This window comes from Notechis scutatus, chromosome 2 (genome assembly GCF_049901735.1).
Source record: "Notechis scutatus isolate UNSWTSFEM ecotype Mainland chromosome 2, rNotScu1.2, whole genome shotgun sequence".
Classification (NCBI taxonomy): domain Eukaryota; kingdom Metazoa; phylum Chordata; class Lepidosauria; order Squamata; family Elapidae; genus Notechis; species Notechis scutatus.
Genome location: NC_142010.1, coordinates 28414815 through 28435583, shown reverse-complemented (window position 1 = coordinate 28435583; position 20769 = coordinate 28414815). Strand labels below are relative to the sequence as shown.

At 40.0% G+C, this 20769-nt stretch overlaps 1 protein-coding gene and 1 long non-coding RNA gene across 6 annotated transcripts in view; one reads left to right on the top strand and one right to left on the bottom strand.

Moving 5' to 3' along the window:
• Positions 1 to 1141: 1141 nt before the first annotated feature.
• The window catches only part of LOC148131977 (vomeronasal type-2 receptor 26-like), a 153565-nt gene continuing 133937 nt past the window's right edge, over positions 1142 to 20769 (bottom strand). The window contains exons 3-6 of one of the 5 annotated variants that reach the window (XM_087953842.1): positions 18338 to 18550; positions 16165 to 16291; positions 2948 to 3175; positions 1142 to 2021 (exon numbers count right to left, since the gene is read on the bottom strand). In XM_087953842.1, the coding sequence (XP_087809968.1) occupies positions 1843 to 2021; positions 2948 to 3175; positions 16165 to 16291; positions 18338 to 18550 (747 nt within the window). In that variant the 3' untranslated portion in view covers positions 1142 to 1842. Of the gene's footprint in view, positions 2022 to 2947; positions 3176 to 14777; positions 14884 to 15540; positions 15873 to 16094; positions 16292 to 18337; positions 18551 to 20769 lie in introns of those variants that run through there. The other 4 variants (XM_087953843.1, XR_015747207.1, XM_087953840.1 and 1 more) reach the window with 4 other exon arrangements.
• Positions 1592 to 6660, top strand: LOC148131981 (uncharacterized). Its single transcript, XR_015747218.1, has 2 exons — positions 1592 to 1742; positions 4358 to 6660. It is a non-coding gene; the product is annotated as an uncharacterized LOC148131981 (long non-coding RNA).

Here is a 20769-nt window from a genome sequence, read left to right as displayed (position 1 = left end):
GCTCTATCTTTTCATGCCAGTGGGTATCACTTAATTGTGGTTTTCCAACAGAAAGGACCTTTTTTGGATACCTAGCTTGACCTTAGAAATATCTCTTGCTGACACAGAGTTCTTACTCATGTCCCAAGTGGTGCAGGAAAAAATTCCTGACTTTCCTTTTTGAGGGAGATATTCTCATGACCTCACCTGCATCTCATCTCTCTAAACTGAGTGAATATAGACTGAGTGAAACCAGGCTCAATAGCAGTAACTATGAGAGGGATCTTGAAGTCTTAGTGGACAACCAGCTAAATATGAGACAGCAGTGTGCAGCACCAGACAAAAAAGCTAATGCAATCCTAAATTGTATTAACAGAGGGATATAGTCAAGATCAAGGGAAGTACTAATACCACTCTATAAAGCCTTAGTAAGACCACACCTAGAGTACTGCATCCAGTTTTGGTCACCACATTATAAAAAAGATGTTGAGTTTCTGGAAATAGTACAGAGAAGAGCAACCAGGATGATTAGGGGACTGGAGGCTAAAACACACAAGGAACGGTTGCAGGAACTGGGCTTGGCTAGTCTAGTAAAGAGAAGGACCAGGGGAGACATGATAGTGGTCTTCCAATATTTGAGGGGCTGCCACAGGGAGGTCAAGCTATTTTCTAAAGCTCCTGGAGGTCAGACAAGGAATAATGGATCGAAACTGAACAAGGAGAGATTTAACCTGGAAACAAGGAGAAACTTTCCGACAGTGAGAACAATCAACCAATGGAACAGCTTGCCCTCGGAAATTGTGGGAGCGCCATCAGTTGAGACTTTCAAGAAGAGATTGGACTGCCATTTGTCAGAAATGGTGTAGGGTCTCCCGCTTGGGTGGGGGGTTGGACTAGATGACCTACAAGGTCCCTTCCAACTCTGATTATCTGTATATCTCTAACTTCTAGAAACTAAGCAGTCATTTTTAGTTTTAGTTCACCAGCATGGCAACCATATAAATTTAGCAAATAAATATACAAATCCACAAAGAACAGATCCATTAAGGTTGGCATTCCTGATCTGTAATGAATTTTTCCTTTATATCTTAACTGGGAGGTGGTTACAAATGGGGTGGCTTTGCAATGATACATGTAGTCCAGTAGAAAACTTTCCAGATCCAACTGGAAAGAAGTTTCTTTCATCATCACAGTTTTATTCTGTTTCATAAATCTAGCAAAATAAAAATTTCATAAAACTTTCAGAATAAAATTCCTTCTAAACATTAATATGAATAAAACAATACATTTTAAATTGGGTATATGAAGAAAAGAGGAATGCATGTTAATACAACCATGTGGAAAAACTACTAATTGTCACTTCATGCTTAAATCCTTTCTCAATTGCTCCTCTCCAGAATTTATTAAGTAGAAATGTCCTTTCTTGCAACTTGATAGCACAAAGGCAAAGGGGAAAAACTAAGTGAAGAATCTGCCAGTCGTTGTATCCCCTGCAACATTGGGAGTTAGAATTTTTTTATTTACCTAAGTGAAATCCAGCTTGACTAGGCTGATATTTACAGTATATCCACCTCCATTATTCATTGATGGTTAGTTCTACCATAGTACATTTGCCATTCCTTGTTTTTCTCTTTAGTCTCTGCCTCAGTCCAAATGTGTGGAAAATTGCCGTGCTGGATTTTTCAAGCAGGTTCAGAAAGGAGAGCCGATTTGCTGCTATGATTGTGTTCCTTGTCCAGAGGGGACCATCTCCACTCAGAAAGGTGGGTGACATCACAGAAAAGGATACTGGATTCATCCAGAGCACTTTGATCAATGTGCTTTTTAAATGAGACACATCTAAGGTTGACAATTTGGGGGGTCTTAATTTACAAGCTGCTGAATGTCTTCCATAATGGGAGGAATAAGAAGACCTTGAAGGATGAGGTAGGAAGAGATAGAAGAACATGGTGGATTATGCAAGGTTACTTGTATCAGAGGAAACCTCTCTCCTATTTGCCAGTTTGGAACTGTCCTTGTATGTTCACCTTTCTCAGGAACATCTGAATTGTTTGAAATTGAGGAAAGGTTACAGGTCAATGGCTTTTGCTCATCAAATCCAGTTTATATTACAGGCCATAAGATATACCAATCAATCAATTAATTAATCAGTCCATCTTTATCAAAATCATGGAACCACATAAACAAAAAAGATTTAATTCAGGAACCCTGGAGGGAGAGCATTTGGGTTCAAGGGACAAGAGAAATAAAGACACAAACTCAGCACAGAGAGGTTAGGTGTGAAAGAAAGGATGCAAATTAAATTTACAATTATTAGAGGTAAAATTTGTCTTTTTAAAATTTCTAATGCTTTAATTTTCCATGTTATGGATTAAGAGGCAGTGGTGGGATTCTACCAGTTCACACCTATTCGCTAGAACCAGTTGTTAACATTCTAAGCAGTTTGGAGAACCAGTTGTTAGAGGAAATTACTGGCCTAATCCTGTAAGGAAGGCAGGAAGGAAACATTCTGGTGTTGCTTACAGAAACTGACTCTCCGTTAACCCTTATTACATTCTTAGCAGGACTAGACTTCCTGTCTCTGGAACTTCTCTGGAGTATTTTTCCCCTCCTTTGCCTGTACTTTGCTTGTGTGGAGTGACTATTCAAAGTTACAATGGCACTGAACAAAGTGACTTATGACCGTTTTTCACGCTTACGACAGTTGCAGCATCCCCACAGTCATGAGAGGCCAGGCGAGGAGATGCGTGCCTCGATGTGAGTGATATTGAGTTGGCCACGCCCAGCCTGTCACATGACCACCAAGCCACACCCAACTACTAAGCCATGCCCACAGAACCGGTTGTTAAAATTTTTTGCATCCCATCCCTGTTAAGAGGTAAATATTGTTTATACCCCAGTTTAACAATCCCACATTCAGCAGAACCACCATCATAGATTCCTTGGTTGGACTACTACTGTGTCTTGCCTTTTGAATGAATGAATGAATTCTTCATTGGCCAAGTGTGATTAGACCAGGGGTGGGATTCTACCAGTTTGGCTGAACCAGAAGCTCCGAAGATCATCTGGGAGCCAATTCGTTTGTTCTGATGATCAGGTGTGGGCCCACCTACCTGCTCCGGCTCCATACTGACCTTTATTTCCTGCTTTTGAAGCTCAGCTGCATTGCTTGGCACAGTGGATTGCTGCGCATCAGCTGTTGAAGACACAGGGAGAGTGCAGGAGAAGGTCAGTAGGAAAGCATGCCCACCAAGCCACGCCCACCGAACCAGTGGTAAAACAATTTGAATCCCACCACAGGATTAGATACACATAGAATTTGTCTTGGTGCATATGCTCTCAGTGTACATAAAAAGAAAAGATACATTCATCAAGAAGCATCACTGGATTTCTCAGTGGCTTTTGATACCATAAATCACAATATCCTTCTGGACTAGCTTCATGGTTTGGGAGCAGGAGGCAGGGTTTTCCAAAGGTTTTTCTTTATTCATGAGTGATTTCAATTGGTGTTCTTGGGAACAGAGGTAAAAACTGCAATGGGACATTCCTTGGGACTGGAGTCTCTCTCCTTTCCTCTTTACTTTTTACCATCAGAGGTGTCAAACACAAGGCCCATGGACCGGATTTGGCCTGGGACTTCCTCTCCCTGATGATATTTGCTTTTCCTACCAGGGAAGATAGACAAGCTCTAGGTCTGTTCCCTAAAACATTGCCACGTAGTGGGTCCTAGGAAGCATGCCTTTTCTGCTGCAACTCCTGTCCTATTGAACACCCAACAGCCCCACCCCCTTTTTAAAAAAAAAATCTGGAGACCTGGTTCTTCTTCCAGGCATTGGGAAAAGGTAAGGTTAGTGAAGGCTGAGAATGTGGTGGCTTGCATCAGTGAAGGGTAGTTATGGCAACAGGTATTTCTCTTTTTAGTGCTTGTTGTTATAGCTGTATATATTAAAAGGTTTTTTTCTGGGCTGTAAGCTGTACCAAAGTTTCTTTTAAGATGGTTAGACAGAAAATGTTTTATATATGTATGCAGAGTCATATTAACCATTTAACTATGGATTACCTGTTTCTCAGTATCAGCTATTATTTATTTTGTATAGTATAACAGAATACAGCATTAATGCATAAAATTCACAAAAACATAAAAATCATGAAAAGTGAGTTTGAGATGATGCAGTTCTTGCATGGATCCAGGGAACTGTTTGTGGGATCTTCCCACATTCACAATTAGAATTATCAACCTCCCAACTTCCCATTTGTTCTTTTCAATATTGGCACCTGCCATGTTGGTCAGTATCATCTGACATCCATAGAAGATATTTCTTGAAAGGTGAAAAGGTGAAAAGAGATATAAAAGAAATATTATTTTCTGTTTTCTTAGATATTGAAAAATGCACCAAGTGCCCAGATGATCAATATCCAACCAACAGCAGAGTCCAATGTATCCCCAAAAGAGTAACCTTCCTCTCCTATGAAGAATATCTGGGCATTGTCCTGGTGTCCAATGCCCTACTCTTGTTCCTATCCACAGGATTCATTTTAATCATATTCATTAAATATCTAGAAACTCCCATTGTCAAAGCCAACAACCGGGACCTCTCTTACATCCTCCTGGTCTCCCTCTTGCTTTGCTTCTTGTCCTCCTTTTTCTTCATTGGACAGCCAAGGAAAGCCACCTGTCTTCTCCGACAAACTGTGTTCAGCATTGTCTTCTCAATAGCTGTGTCATCTGTGTTGGCCAAAACGATCACAGTGGTGCTGGCATTCTTAGCCTCAAAACCAGGAAACAAAGTGAGAAAATGGTTGGGGAAGAGCTTGGCCAACTCCATCATCCTTTCTGGTTCTGCTGGACAAATTTTCATCTGTTCCATCTGGCTAGGAGTTTCTCCTCCATTCCCTGAATCTGACCTGCACACCCAGCCAGGAGAGATCATCCTGCAATGCAATGAAGGCTCTGTCACCATGTTTTACGTTGTCCTTGGCTATATATGTTTCCTAGCTGCCATTTGCTTCACTGTAGCTTTCCTGGCCAGGAATCTACCTGGGGCCTTCAATGAAGCCAAGCTGATTACCTTCAGCATGCTAGTCTTCTGCAGTGTCTGGGTCTCCTTCCTGCCCACCTACCTGAGCACCAAAGGAAAGTCCATGGTGATTGTTCAGGTCTTCTCCATCTTGGCTTCCAGTGCTGGACTGTTGGGTTGCATCTTCTTCCCCAAATGCTACATTATAATCCTGAGGCCAGATCTAAACACTAAAGAACATCTGATGATAAAAGTAGGGAAATGACTGTGATATTGTTTCTTAGGCTTGTAACATTTAGTTTTTTCATTGCAGTTATTGGGCAGTTATTCTTCCTTTGCATCAGTGTGAAAATTAAGACTATTTAAACCTGAAGGAAATAAATATATGAAGAATGTAAGACTAATGAAATTAAATTCCAACATAATCATCGAACAGTAAAATAAACCAATTAATAATTAAAATTATCATGCAGCCAGAGATGAACAAGCTAAGAAATAAGATGGTTGTATTAAGTAAAGACAGCTGAATAAAAGAAAGAAGACTCCTCAAAGAGAGAGGGAAGGAGTCTTTTGCCTGAGTGTCTTGAATATGAAACTCTAAATCTGTGTGACCACGATCACTTTCTCTCTATATGACTTTCTCTTGAAAGCAGGTGTGAGCAGTGGAGCTGGGGATGAAGATCATGCAGATGATTCCACTTCTGACACTCAGGATGTCTACATCAGTTATTTCTAGAGGTGTCAGGTGAATTACGGATCTCAGAATTCCATGACTCTCTGTTGCATCACAACTATACTAACATCCTTTCTGGACATGTCCAAAAATAGTGACCCTGCTTCAAAAGAGCATCTGGAATGATCCAGAGAAGGAAATGGAAAACAGCCATTAATCCAATTGGTCTCTTCTCCAAATAAGCCATAGGATCCTCTCATCCCAAATAGGAAGCTTTCAGCATTCTGCTATGTGAACGGGAAAATAATCCCATTTTCTAAAGATAGAAAATGGCAGGAAGGCATCTCTGAGGCTTCACTGTCTAGATTTAACTAGGGAGCTGCAGGAAGAGTCCACCTTCTCTGGAAGTTACCCAGAGATCAACTCTCTTTGCCACACCCAATCCTAGGGGATTTTTAAAAAATGCAGATTTCAGGCAACAGATCTTGTTTCAGTACAATCCATGGCCCTGGGAACTAGCAAAGTCTTTATATATATATCTCCTATCTATCTATATGGGGCTATGTGATGTGTGTGTGTGTGTGTGTGTGTGTGTGTGTGTGTGTGTGTGTGTGTATCTCCAGCCACCAGTTGTCGCAAATTCTGCTTTTTTTCTTTTTTTGAATCACGAATAAGTAGATTGAATAAAATAGAAATTTAATCCCCACAACACTGTCAAATTATTTACCAAGACTGTATTACTATTATTCTGATCTCTTCCCACTTATGACTATAAAAGCATTACTTGTATTACTTACAATTTATATTATTTTATTTGTTTCCTAGTATGATTTGATTGCTTATTAGTAACCTATGACTATCACAATTGTATCTTATGATTCTTGATGAATGTATTTTAGTTTTTTCTTTATGTACACTGAGAGCTTATGCACCAAAGACAAATTCCTTGTGTGTCCAATTATACTTGGCCAATAAAAAAATTCTATTCTATTCTATTCTATTCTATTCTATTCTATTCTATTCTATTCTATTCTATTCTATTCTATTCTATTCTATTCTATTCTATTCTATCCTATCCTATCCTATCCTATCCTATCCTATCCTATTCTATTCTATTCGTTGTTGATTGTTACAGACTCAATACTTCAAAAGGCTTGGAAACTTTTTTTCCCAAAATTTTTTATTAATTTTTAAAAAACAAACATATAGACCAAACACAAAACATAAAAACATAAAAGATCTTTTTTGAAAGCAGCTTGATCCCAGGTTACATCTCTTCGTTCAGACATAAATTCAAGTTCATGCTCATTTTTATATTCCATTCCATATCTTATTACTATTCTACATTTTCTATATAGCTTCTCCCCTCTTTTCACTCTCTTAATTCTATTTTATTTATTTCATCTCAATTTAAATCATTATACTTATATCCTTTGTCTGTCCTGTTTCAACTATCTATTATCTTTTCTCATTAACACAAAATTTCTCTTGTAATCACTGATTGGAGTATGACGCCTTTATATCTTTACCCTAAGTTTAACACTTAATATAATACATAACTTTTATTCGGATTCTGCTTAGTACATTCTAAAGCTACACACTATATTTAAAAAAAAATTATAAATATATAATATAATTAAAACAACAATCCATACCAGTTAAACTCTATCGTTAAAATTAATATTCATTTAAATCTTAAACATTTTACATCTTAAACATTCCTTTTCAAATAAGTCTTATGCTTGTATGGGAACCCTTATAGTTTTCGCGTAATTTTCAAAACATTATGTAATTAAAATGTTCCCATTCCTTTTTAATTCAATTCTCTCATATTTCATTTCATTTATTTTGTGCAAAAAAGAAAAAAGTTTCACTAAATTACATTGAATATTTTATCCCATTTTGTAATCATATGTGATTCCAATTTTCTAACATTATTTCTAATACAAATACAACAATACAGTCTATATGTACCTTTGCAGAATCTCTTTTTCAGTTATTATTTTTACCCATTATCTCTAAATAAATCCTGTTTCTTTACATCTTGTTTCAAACCCTTGTAGCTTCTCTTCCCTTCCTTCCTCCCTTGCTTCTTCACACCCTTTTTACCCCCTTGTCTCTCCATCTCCATTTCCCTCTTCTGTATTCCTCTTTTCTGTTGCTTTCTGACATTGTGTCCACTTTTCACCTTATTTTTCCCTTTTTTTGGTTGTTTTTTTAGGTCTTAAATTCTCCATTCTCTTTCCCCTCTTTCCCCTTTCTTCCCCAGATAAAGTTACTTGTTCATTAAAGATGGCTTCTTCTTTGTCCCAATCTTCTTGTTCTTGTAGTTTCTCATAGGTAAAAATCGCCATTTCTAAAAAGTTGAAAATAGAGCCAAAAGAGCCCTTCCCTTCTTGTTCCTCTTCTTTATATTTTTTGAATTCAATTTTCAGTTCATCCACAAGTGATGCCATTATAAAAAAGATTTTTAAACAACCATCCAAGTATTTTTAATCATTAAAATATAATTTCCAAAAGTCCCAAAGTCACCAAGCAGTCCAAATACACACAACCTGTTCCATTTAACACTTTTCTCTTTTTTCACTTTTTCTTCCTGGGGTTACAATTCAGATGCAAAGTTCCAATTAAAATGTATCTTTTAGAAGTCTTATTACAATTTAACTTTTAAATTCCAAGCAATCTCCTCCAGCCAAATCTTACTCTTTATTCTTTTCCTCTCCCTTCCCACTTGCAGCCAAAAAAAAGTTTTTTCAATGTTCAGAAATCTTTATTATCCCCTTGGCTTTAATTTTCAGTTTAATTATTCTTTCATTTTGCCCTCTATTCTTCTTCTGATTCTGAGATACATTTGATCAGAGTTGCATCTAAAAGAGAGAAGATTTCCCCCTTGAACTCCCTCAGTTCTGACCCGCCTCTCCCCCCCCCCCCAGTGGCTGCCTCTTTTCCTTACCTGCCTGTGTTGTCCTGGCAACCCAGCCTTTGCCAATCAAACATGAGGGAAGAGACAGTGGTTGCCTGGGAACCTAGCCATCAATCAGCCCCATGGAGAAGAGGTTGAATAAACAAAGATGTGGGGGGGGGGGGCAGAGTATCAAATAAGGATAAAATTAAAAGTTTTTTTGGTGATGAGAAAATGACAAAACACCCAGACATCCAAAAAGAGGGGAGGCTTAAGACTTGGAAGATCTCCCCCACCTAAGAATGGCTGCAGTGAAGAGATTCTCCCCAAATATGTTGACATTGGGGAAAGTGGGAGCAATGGCTGCCAAGGAGAATCTGGCTGAAGGGTCTGGAGGGACCATGAGGGACCCTCAGGATGCATCTCCCTCAGAGTCCTAAAGAGTGACCTCCAGGGAGATGCCGATTGCATGTTTATAATCCCCATCCAGTATGAATGGTAAAGTGTTCACCTCAAGTTTGGCTGATAGATTAAAAACATTTTCCAAGACTTGACTCAGAAAGATCAATGTAGCTTTTTACTTAAAAGACAAAAGACAATGCAAGAACTGTATTTGGATGTCACAGTATTTTTACAACAACTTAACAAAAAACAAGCTACGTGGTTCTTCTTAGATGGAGAGAAAGTCGTTAATAATTTGCATTGGCCTTTTTTGCTTAAAGTTCTGGAAGACGTGAGCCTTGCTGAGAATTTTATTCAAGGAATTTATTGTCAGAAGGCTCCAATTATGATTAATGGTGATCTTTAGGTTAGTTGCCTAGCAACAAAACAAAGATTCTGATCAGTGACAGTTGGCTGCCGCAACATTCCAGAGTGACAGTTGATAGAAGAGACTTAGTTCCCTGTCTTCTCTTTGCTGGAAATAACATTCAGCTCAAGTGTATGATCCCTGTGTATGAATTTCACTCTTGACTCTTAGTCCATTGGGACGGCTGAGGAGTGTGTGACCCTGCTATTGAGCCTTGGAGCTCTTTTGCACAACCCTCTTTGGAAAACACCCTTTGCAGAATGAAGTTGCCCTGAATGACTAGTTTCAGGAAAGGTTGGCAGATGAGATTCTTCACAAGTTAACCTGAACCAAATGTTTGAGCAGAGTGCAAGAATTCCCAGCTGTACTTGTATATAGAGGAGTGTGATGACCCAGGGTGTGGCACAAAAAGCAACAAAGTCACAAAAATAGGTAAAGTCCCTTTAATACCTTCAACTTGGCCCCCAATGTCCAGTTATCATTGGCTGGAGAAAAAACTCTCCCAAGAACAGTTTTTAAAGGGAAGAAATTCCATCCGAACCCAAAGTACATATAAATTATAAATAAAAAACAACACAAACCACGCTGCAGCAATTAACAAGACAGGGCAGGATAAGAAATTGAAGATTTCAAAAGATAATGAAACACACACAGTTGGGAGGATGCCAAAACTCAGATAAGACTTGACAAATCAAAATAATTCATGCTTTGTTTCCAGCAAGGAGCTGTACACAAACACCCTCTTTATCCAGTTTTCCCAGCTGCAGCTAATCAAGGGAATTAGGGCCTTTTTCTCCCCCATAACCCACATCGCTCCCTTATCCGTTCCTCCATGCGTGCCCTGAAGAGGGGGTGGGCCTGGGTCTTTCTCTGAATGCCCAGCCGGACTATGCCCTTCTCCATTTTCCTCCACAGCCACCAGAGCCACACTCCCACTCCCTGTCAGCTGTTCCACCTCTCCCTCGGAATCAGATTCCAACAGGGGCATGACAGATGGGTACCTAAAGAGCAAAAGGCCAGAGCACACAATAGATGCAAACTTAAGGTAAACCACAACAAATTTGATTGCGGGAAATACGACTTCAGCAACAGAGTGGCCAATGTCTGCAATACTCTACCTGACTCTGTGGTTTCTTCCCAAAATCCCCAAAAAATTAACCTTAGACTGTCTACTGTTGACTTCATCCCATCCCTAAGAGGCCTGTAAGGGGCATGCATAAGCGCACCAATGCGCCTACCATTCCTGTCCTGATGCTCCCTTTTATTCTTATCCATTTCATGTATTGATAATCATGTTTATACTTCTATCTGTTATCCAATCCATGCTCGACAAATAAAATAAATAAAATAGAGCCCATAACAAGCCTGTTGTTATGCCTGCCACACCACACTCATGTTTAGTGTGAGAAAAACTCCATTATGGAACTCATGCAGATTTTGGGTGCATGGCCTCATTTGAAAGATGCTGAGAAGTCAAAAAGATGGAGGCGGGATCTTTGCCTGTGCTGTGGTGGCCAGGGACATTATGGCAGCAAAATACCTTGCGAGGGAAGCCAAACACCTTGTCCCATTTCCTCAAATCACCTGTTGATTTCAGTGCAATTGCTAGTGAGGAAACTGAGTCTGGGTTCTGCTGCTCATTGGCCACACTTAGCAGGGATGCAAAACATAGGAATTGTAATTTGATTCAATGCTGTCTCGGGCAACGTGAGATATAGTAGATTGTAAGCATCTAAGTGCCTTGGAGATGATGTCCCAATAATTAAGATGAGAAGGAGAAGGAGAAGTTGGGGATAAGCAAACAGAAACAATTGTCAGCCTTGGAAGCCATGTTTTACTAGGAAGCTTTGAGGTTGCCACATTTAGTGCCTGGGAATTTGGGAGGGGGGATTAGTAGAAAGATGGAAGATTAGACTCAACAACAATCTTCTCAAAAAGTCAAGGACCTGTTACCCTGCACCTGGAGAGGAGTATCTGGAGGGATGTCTCCAGTTGGGATGATGTTTTGATTGGGTCATGTAATGGACTGGTGGGTGTAAAGGATGGTCTTTGAATTTCTTTTGGGAAGGGAAACCTGGAACCCTCAGATTTGGGTTTTCCCAGATGGGCCAGTATCAAATAAACTCGAATAAAATGGATCTTTGAGGAATGCTTGTCTCGGAGTTAATTAGTTTGGAGTTTGTTAGTTGGAATGCTGAGAGCCATTTTATGATTTAAGAAAACTGGTCAAACTCCCTCCAGCCCCACAAACACAAACACAAACACACACATACACACTAAATATATGGTAACTTATGAATGTTGATTCAGCAACTGAATCTCTCTGTGGCTCAGGAATCTTGGAGGGGGTGAGATGATGGAGACATAAGGAAAGATGGCCAGGGTTGCTCCTTGTTTTCATTTCTAAATTAATTCAAGTAAAACAGACTCCCCCAAATTATGTCGTGGGCTTTTTCTGGAAAGCTATGCAGTGTTAGAGATTTGAAAACATGAAGGGGCATTTTATTATGCTTAGTGAACATGTAACAAAGCTTTCAAAATTAGTTCCACACTCCTAGATTGATAGAGAGGATTTTAAAGATAAATATTGTTTCTTTTTCGGATTCATGGATACACAGATAGAAAAATGTCATAGAGAAAAGGCAGTATCTTCCTTTATTGGTGACTGAAACACTGTTAGTGTCTTTCTGCATTAAAAAATCCACAAATAGGAACTTGAAATTTATGTTTTTAATGATTGGAGAGGATAGATATAGAAATATGTAATGTAACTTTTGACAGAGAGGATAAAATATAATTATAATTGTACTTATAATTGCTGTAAAGAATATTAAAAGCTACTTTTTGCACTTTGTTTATATCATTTTGCTTTTTTTAATTCTTCTATTTTATTTTCTTCTTGCAACTTTTAGCTTTTTCTGTTATTTCTCTCTTTCTTTTTGGTTCTCTCTAGTCTAATTGATTTATATAGCATTTCACTTGGAGAGCATCCACCCAAAGACTTCTTGTTTCTTTGTTCACCATATAAGAGATCAACCAGCATTTCCAGTTCCTTCCAAATGTCCACCTGGGTTAGAATTGTCCATTATTTCAACCCCCAAGTGATATTTGATGCTTTGCTGGACTTGCTCTCAGTTGGGGAGATCCAAGTTTCTAACTATGTGTAGAAGGCAGAGGGACATTTTTATTGTCCTTGAAGGGACTGACATCTCCTCTCAGATTGCCACCATGTCTACCACCTACAAAATCCCACAGGTATGTCCATAACATTTTGTAGCCTACCTCAGACATTGTAGGGGTCAGTAGGAAGATATACAATGATTCAGCAGAATGGGTAGATAAGTGCCCGCATTTCTATCTGCAAGAGGAGAAATTACTTGTTTCTTCATGGCAACCACAGTTTTTATCATCATCTTCCTTTTCTTTTGCTCTCAAACAAAGCTGATCATACTACTGCACATTGTTAATATCCCCTTTCCATTCTTTTTCAGGTCAGCTGTGCTTTGAAAGAACAGAAGCCAGTGTCATCCAGGCTCTTTTCTATTCTACAACTTGCAGAGAAAGCATTTTCATTTTCTTATTTTGAAACTTCAGTTCTCAGTGGAAGGCTGGACAAGACATCCACAGAGGAGAAGGAGGAGATTGAAAAGATTTTGTCCCCAAAACTATCTCATAGATCTCACAGTGTGGCAAAGGTCTTCAATGCTGCATATTGAAGCAAGTCCAAGAAGAGGATAAAACCTGTGAATGTATTTGGTGTTATGACACAGCCAATAAGAAAGATATAGATAACCACACATATTTCTACTAAATTTGAGAATAAATGTGGTTCTTTCAGGATAACTTCCATTTGTGAATATGATTTCCTTGCAAACTTCCATTTTAAGAAGAAAAGAAAAGGTTTTTTGAATCAGATCAGGGCCCATCTTCATGTCAAAATGACCATCCAGATACATCTGGAGTGTCAACAAGCAGAAGATATATGAATTATCCCAACTTCGACTGTGTGTTTATGCCCAATCTCATCCCTCTTCCTTACAACATAACCATAGGACAGTCAATTATCCAATTCTGTAGGAATTCTTTTCTGAAAATCATGAGGCTGTACTTTAGCTCCTTTGTTTTTTAACTTCTATATAATCACTTTGTTAACCATCAGGATAATCCAGATTATCCTCATCCTAATTTGTCTGGAGGTGTTTCTTTCCTCTCCTTATGTTGATAACATAGAGATTGTGATTCAAATTTTATAAGGAACTCCAACTGCAGATAAACTATCATACACCTAAAATAAGGGTATTTTTACAGCGCCCCCTCCTGTAATTATTCAATTATTTCTGGCATATCAACAAAATTCCCATTGCAAAAGTGTCATATTTAAAATATCTTGGTAGAGCATTTCAGGCCACATCCAAGGGCACAGGAGAGATATGATACCTCAGCTGTTCAAAAGAGCCATCTTGCAATTCTAGAGTACAAGGAGAAAAGACTACCGGCCAATTGCCATTTAATTATTTCAAGCAAAATCATTGGCCCACTAAGGTATGGAGAACAGCTTGGACAATTTTCTAGGACTGGCCTGTTAGAAACTCCCTGTCTCACATTTCTACATTTCTTGTAAGCTGCCCCTTTGTATTCAGATCTGGCCTCAGAATGATAATGTAGCACTTGGGGATGAAGATGCAGACCAGCAGACCAGCATTGGAGGCCAGGATGGAGAAGACCTGCACAGCCACCATGTATTTCCCTTTGGTGCTCAGGTAGGTGGGCAAGAAGGAAACCCAGACACTGCAGAAGACCAGCATGCTGAAGGTGATCAGCTTGGCTTCGTTAAAGGCCCCAGGGAGATTCCTGGCCAGAAAAGCCACTGAGAAGCAGATGGCAGCCAGGAAGCTCAGGTAACCAAGGGTGATGTAGAACATGAGAACAGAGCCTTCGTTACATTGCAGGATGATCTCTCCAGGCTGGGAGGAGAAATCAGTGTCAGGGAACGGTGGAGAAACTCCAAGCCAGATGAAGCAGATGATAATTTGGACAGCAGAAGATGAAAGAATGATGGAGTTGGTCAAGCTCTTCCCCAACCATCTTTTCATACGATTTCCTGGCTTTATGGCTAGGAAAGCTAGTACCGCTGTGATTGTTTTGGCCAAGAGAGAAGAAATAGCAACTGAGAAGATGGTGCTGAAAAACGTTTGTCGGAGAAGGCATGTGGCTTTCCTTGGTTGGCCAATGAAAAGAAAAGGAGACAAGAAGCAAAGCAGGAGGGAGACAAGGAGGATGTAGGAGAGGTCCCGGTTGTTGGCTTTGACAATGGGGGTTTCTCTGTATTTAATGAACATGATTAAAATGAGGCTTGTCATTAGGAAGAAGAGTAACGCAAAAGAGACCAGGATGATGCCCAGATGTTCTTCATAAAACAGGAAGGTTAGAATTTTGGGGATACATTGGACTCGGTTCTCATTTGGATATTGATCATCTGGACACTTGATACATTTTTCTGTATCTGAGAAAACAAAAAAAGAACAATATTTCTTTAACATTCTGTACTTTCACATTTGAGGAAATACCTTTTTGGGACAACGAGCCGACATCATAGGCATTTCTTTAGCTCTATTGCTAAGGTGTATCAAATTGGGGAACATCCTAAAACATAAATGATTTCTTCTGTGATGTATTGAACCTTCACAAGAAGCTACATTATTAGATTAAAAATTGAATCAGTTAATCCAGTGGTCCCCAACCACCAGGCCCCAGACCAGTACCAGTCCGTGGAGCATTTTTTACTGGGCCGCAAAGAAGTGGGCGCCGCCATCTTGTTTCGACGGCACTTGAGAAAGTGCTTCCGGGTGAGCTTGTTGGTCATCAGTTGGAAAGCGGCATTTGGATACTGAATCCTCGCGCCTTAGTTTCGTCGGGGGGGGGGGGCGGCTTCGAACGAAGAGCCATCCTGATGGTGGTGGAGTCTCGCGTTAGGAGGAGATTAAGAAAGAGCCCGAAAAGCCCATCGACAAAGGTACAAAGGAGGAGTTGAAGGTGGCGGGGAGAAGCGGGGGACAGCTGGCTGGCCAGTCGCTCGGCTCACCTTGCCTTGGTCATGCGTGCTGATGCCGGTACCGGTCCATGGATCATTTTGTGATGCCGGTACCGGGCCGTGGGACAAAAAAGGTTGGGGGCCACTGAGTTAATCTTTCTAAGCAAAAATCTTGAATCATGGCACTTATTAATATACTGGCTCCAAAGAATGTTTCTCTTGTAAAATCTAATTGGCTGGCAGAGAAAGCTAATTCTACAAATTATCTGGAATGGCTACTGGCAGCAGTAGTAATTGGTGTGCAATGACTTGCACCCATAACTGTGCACACCACTTCATTGTGCACTTGCAACACCTTCTCAATGATCCTCAAGTTAACGCCCATTTAGACACATTCACAATAATCCTTCCAGAAGGTGGACCTAAGACCAATCCTTAAGTTTCAAAGAATACAGGTGTTCCTAGAAAAAGTAAATATCAAAAATCATATTCAAACTAAAAAAAATTGAATAGAAGAAATATTTTCTCTAACAGTAGTAAAACTTGGATAATCTGCCATACCTTCTTATTATTAGCCAGCTCCTAATTCAAAGCCTTTGGGGTATTATTCCCTTTAGATAAGAAATTGCGCAGTTTGAAAATAAAGAAGAAAGTTTCAAACTTCAAACTGTCTTTTAACTTACAATTTCATGAAAATGCTCTGGATGAATCTACTTCCACTTCCTTCCTGCCCTTTTCTTTGGTGTCACCCACCTTCCTGAGTGGAAATGGTCCCATCCGGACAAGGAACACAGTCATAGCAGCAAACTGGCTCTCCTTCTCGCTTCTGCTTGACAAATCCAGGATGACATTTCCCCCCACATCTGGACTGAGGAAGAGACTAAGGAGAAAGCAAAGGACACCAAAGAAAATGTTTTAGCGCAGTCATCCTGATGTCCTTATTTCATGGTCTTGAAATGAGACTAAAAATGACTGCTCAGTTTCTAGAACTATGGTGATATGAGATAGGGGTCATGAAAATATATCCCTCAATAAGGGTAATTAAGGCCTTTTTTCTGTAGCACTTGGGACATGGGTATGAGTCCTGTGTCAGAAAGGGATATTTCTAAGACACAGCTAGGTATCCAAGAAAAGATCCTTTCTGTTGAAGACCTATGATTAGGTAACAACAACTAACATGGAAGAACAAACCCATATTTGTTATTAATTGAATTTGGCACCTTCTTTTCCCCCCAAAATACAGGTAATAATCACGATGAACAATTGCATAAAGGGGTTTTCTGATGATGTGCCCTCTTTAGAAGCCAAAGGCAAACCTAAGCAGGGCTTCCTTTCAAAGAGTCCCTCATTACTTCAGTGCTAAGGCTGATAGCCTTGGGTTCATCTGTTCCTTGTTCACAAATTGCAAAGGAGAAGGCAATTCTGTTGACCAGTGCCTGAGTTCAGGTTTGGACTAAAATTGATGAAATTGAATCAGCACCAGGAGGGGCTTTTCTCTGAGTCAATGGTTCAATGTTCCAGTGTTCTGGGTCAGGGCTTCATCTCTCATCAGACCAGTCTTTATAATGATTTCATTCAGGGGTGGGATCCTACCGGCATAACAACCGGTTCAGGGAGCATGTACATGCATGCCAAACGAGCACTGCACACGTGTGTGCACTACCGGCTCTGATGAGCACTTATCTTCTCCAGCTGACAAGCGGCACTCAGCTGTGCCCCACAAAGTAGCAGAGGAGGTAAAAGCATAGGATAAAGGACAGCCTAGAGCCTGGGTGGGCAGGTGAGCCAAACAGATGACCAGATAATCATTGCAGCGAATCGGTTCGGTGTCAGCTGCTCTTCGGAACTACCAGTTCTATAGAACCAGCCAAACTGGTAGCATCCCACCCCTGATTTCATGTGAACTAAAAGCCTTGGACCTCCTTTTTAGGAGCAGAAGGCCTATTGCACTATCCAGCACTGAAAATGTGCGCAGCACTGAAAATGGAGTATTTAAAAGCTCAGCTGCTTACTTTCCAAGTCAGCAATGGTAAGTAAAACAGTGGGGAGGAGGGAAATCAGCTGTGCTGCGCGATTGAGATGAGCTACAAAGCAGGAAATAAAGGACAGGGGCAGGCGGGTGGGCGGGCCAGCTGATTGTCAGAACTACTGGTTTGCGTGAACTGGTCCGAACTGGCAGCATCCCACCACTAGCACTATCCTAGCATCCCACCACTGGCACTATGAAAGATTGGAATGGAGAATGCTAGCCAGGTCTGGGGTGCTGAAAAACTGTTTGCCCTGTCCTTTAATGGGACACTGGACCCAACCAGGACAATGTGAACAGTGGTGAGATTCCATATTTTCTACTGGTTCTATGAGACTGTGCTTCGCATGTGCACGCAGCACTCAAATACCTCCCTCTGTGTCAGTGCTATTGAGGTGAGGTGTGTTTTTTTTTTAGCTCAGCTGAGGTGCAGCAATCCACTCTGCTGCACGAATCAACTGAGCTAAAAAACAAGGAAATATAAGACAGGAAAGGACAGGGGAGGGTGGGCAGGGCCAGCCAGAGGTACTATTTGCCGGCACTCCGAACTACTCAAAATTTCTGCTATCGGTACTCCAGAACCAGTCTGAACCAGCTAAATACCACCTCTGAATGTGAATCCTAATTCCAAAGGTAATTTAGGCAGCAGAAGCTCCATCCAGTGCTGATTCAATTTCATCAATTTTAGTCCAAACCTGAACTCAGGCACTATCAACAAAGTTGCCTTCTCCTTTGAAATTTGTGAACAAGGAACAGATGATCACCCCTAGCACTTGAGGGCCACTTTTACCATTTTCATGCAGCTTCTCGATTTAAACACTAAGCCATGGTGCATAGGCTTATCCAAATAAGGTTGGAACGCTTTGGGGAATACAGAAAAGATACCAATATTTCTCCCACCCTGTTGAGCGACTTTAGCCGTGACATATGCTTTTGATTGATAATCAGTCTCTCTCTTTCAAAGTTCAACAGTTTATTTAAGATGGAACCCTCCTTCGTGAAAAACACCCAGCTTGTGATCTCCAGATCAACTTTTAAATCTCCATTTTGGTCCCAGTACAGTCTGAATTCAGAAAAATTGTAGTACGCATTCTTCTCCAGAAAGGGGTGGAACTAGAATGGAAACATCCAAGAATTTCAAAAGTAGTAAACTTGGTAACTTATTCTTTTTTGTCTGTTCTCATATGTATCATTCCTCTGCAGTGATCTAACTTGCAAGTTTTACCATGCTCTTCAAAAGTGAAAAAGAATGGTTCAACATTTCTCTTCCCTTTCCCTGATTATGTCTATGGAGATTCCCAGTTATCCAGATTGTGATTGTTCCAAATGCATGGCACAGCATAGGTGAACAAACACATCGGGACAAGATTCAATACTATACAGATACCTATGGTATCTCTGGACACCTGCATAACAGGATAGAAACATTCCTGTCAAACAGACAACAGATGGTCAAAATTGGGAGCGTCCTATCAAATTCTGTACCTGTCAACAGTGGTGTCCCCCAAGGCAGTGTTCTAGGACCAACTCTCTTCATACTCTACATAAATGACCTCTTTGATCATATTAAGAGCAACTGCATTCTCTTCGCTGACAATGTAAAGCTATTCAACACATTCGACAATACTGCTATCCTTCAAAAAGACCTCAACTATGTATCAGAATGGTCAAACAAATAGCAACTTCAAACCTCAACAAATAAATGCTCTGTCTTACATATTGGCAAAAAAAAAAAAAATCAGAAAAAAAACAACAAGCTGAATAGTCACGACTTTGTTGATGATCCAAACTCTATCAAGAACCTTGGAATTCTCATCTCAAATGATCTAAGTGCTAGAACCCACTGTAACTACATAGCCAAAAAGGCATTAAGAGCCCACTGTAACTACATAGCCAAAACTGCAAGAAGAATCACAACCTATAACTAAAGGGAGGGAGAGAGAGAAAGAAAAGGAAAGAAGGGAAGAAATAGCTGCCCGAGAAGAGATAGGAGTGAGAACCAGGAGTCAAACAATGCCAAGAATTAACGAGGGATAAAAGCTGGACTAAGGGTCAATGGAAAGAGGATTGAAACTAATATCTATGAACATTAATGGACTAAATGACCCATGTAAGAGGAAGAGAATATTTTTAAAATTAGAGAAACAGAGACCTGATATAATTTGTCTGACAGGAATGCTTCTATCCAGTTATTCAGTTGTCCAGAGATACCATAGGATTTTATTTTTAGGAGTAGTTTATCGTGTACCACTGAATCAAAGGCTTTACAGAAGTCTATGTAGATTGCGTCTATTGCTTTGCCCTGGTCGAGTTGTGTTGTCCATATGTTTTTGCAGTGTAAGAGTTGTAGATTACAGGATAGTTTTTTTCTGAAACCAAATTGTTTATTGGAGAGTAGGTTATTTGTCTCTAAGTGGAGGATGATGGATTGGTTAATAATTGATTCCATGACTTTACAGGTGACGCAGCATAAGGAGATTGGCCTGTAATTTTCAACTAGGCTTGGGTCTCCCTTTTTGAAGATGGGGATGACTGTGGCTTGTGACCATAGGTTAGGCAAGGAGCTGGTCCTGAAAGATTTTTCAAAGATTATGCTTAGAGGTTTGGCTATTGCAGTGGATAGCTTTCTTAAGAAGTAGGCACATATTCCATCCGGTCCAATAGATAGAGATGGTTTTAGATTGCGTAGTGATTTTTCAACATTGTCTTCTGTGAAATCGATATGTATTAGATCATTATTGTTATCTGTGGTACGGCTAGGAAATACTGGGCATGATCCATTGCTGTTTACAAATACTGAGCCAAAGAATGTGTTAAAGATGTTGGCTTTAATGGTGTCGTCGTTGCAGTCTTTACCATCAGGTCCTAACAAGGGAGGGATGGACCTTGAGTCTTTTAGTTTGTTGTTTACAAAATTGTAAAAAGCACGGGTGGAATTGGTGCTTAGAAGGTTTTCCTCTTGTTTAATGTGATAATTGATGCATTCGGTCTTTATCTGGTGGCATAAATTTTTGTATCGGTTTTTGAAATTGGCAACGTGACCAGTTTTGTTTTTTCTCCAGAGTGATCTCTTTTTGGATTGAAGTTTCCTTATTGATATGGGTAATCTGCTTTTTTGTTTTGTTTTGGGAGTTGTTGTTGGTACATATAGTTTGATGACTCTTTTGACTTCAAGTAAAAATATGTTGTAATGGTCTTCAACAGTATTGCATCCAGTGAATAGAGATTGCCAATCCAGGGATGAGAGATCGTTGTCTATAAGATCATAGTTGCCTTTTTGAAGTTACAATTGGGGATTACATCATTGTGGTGATTTTTGTGTGGACGTATGT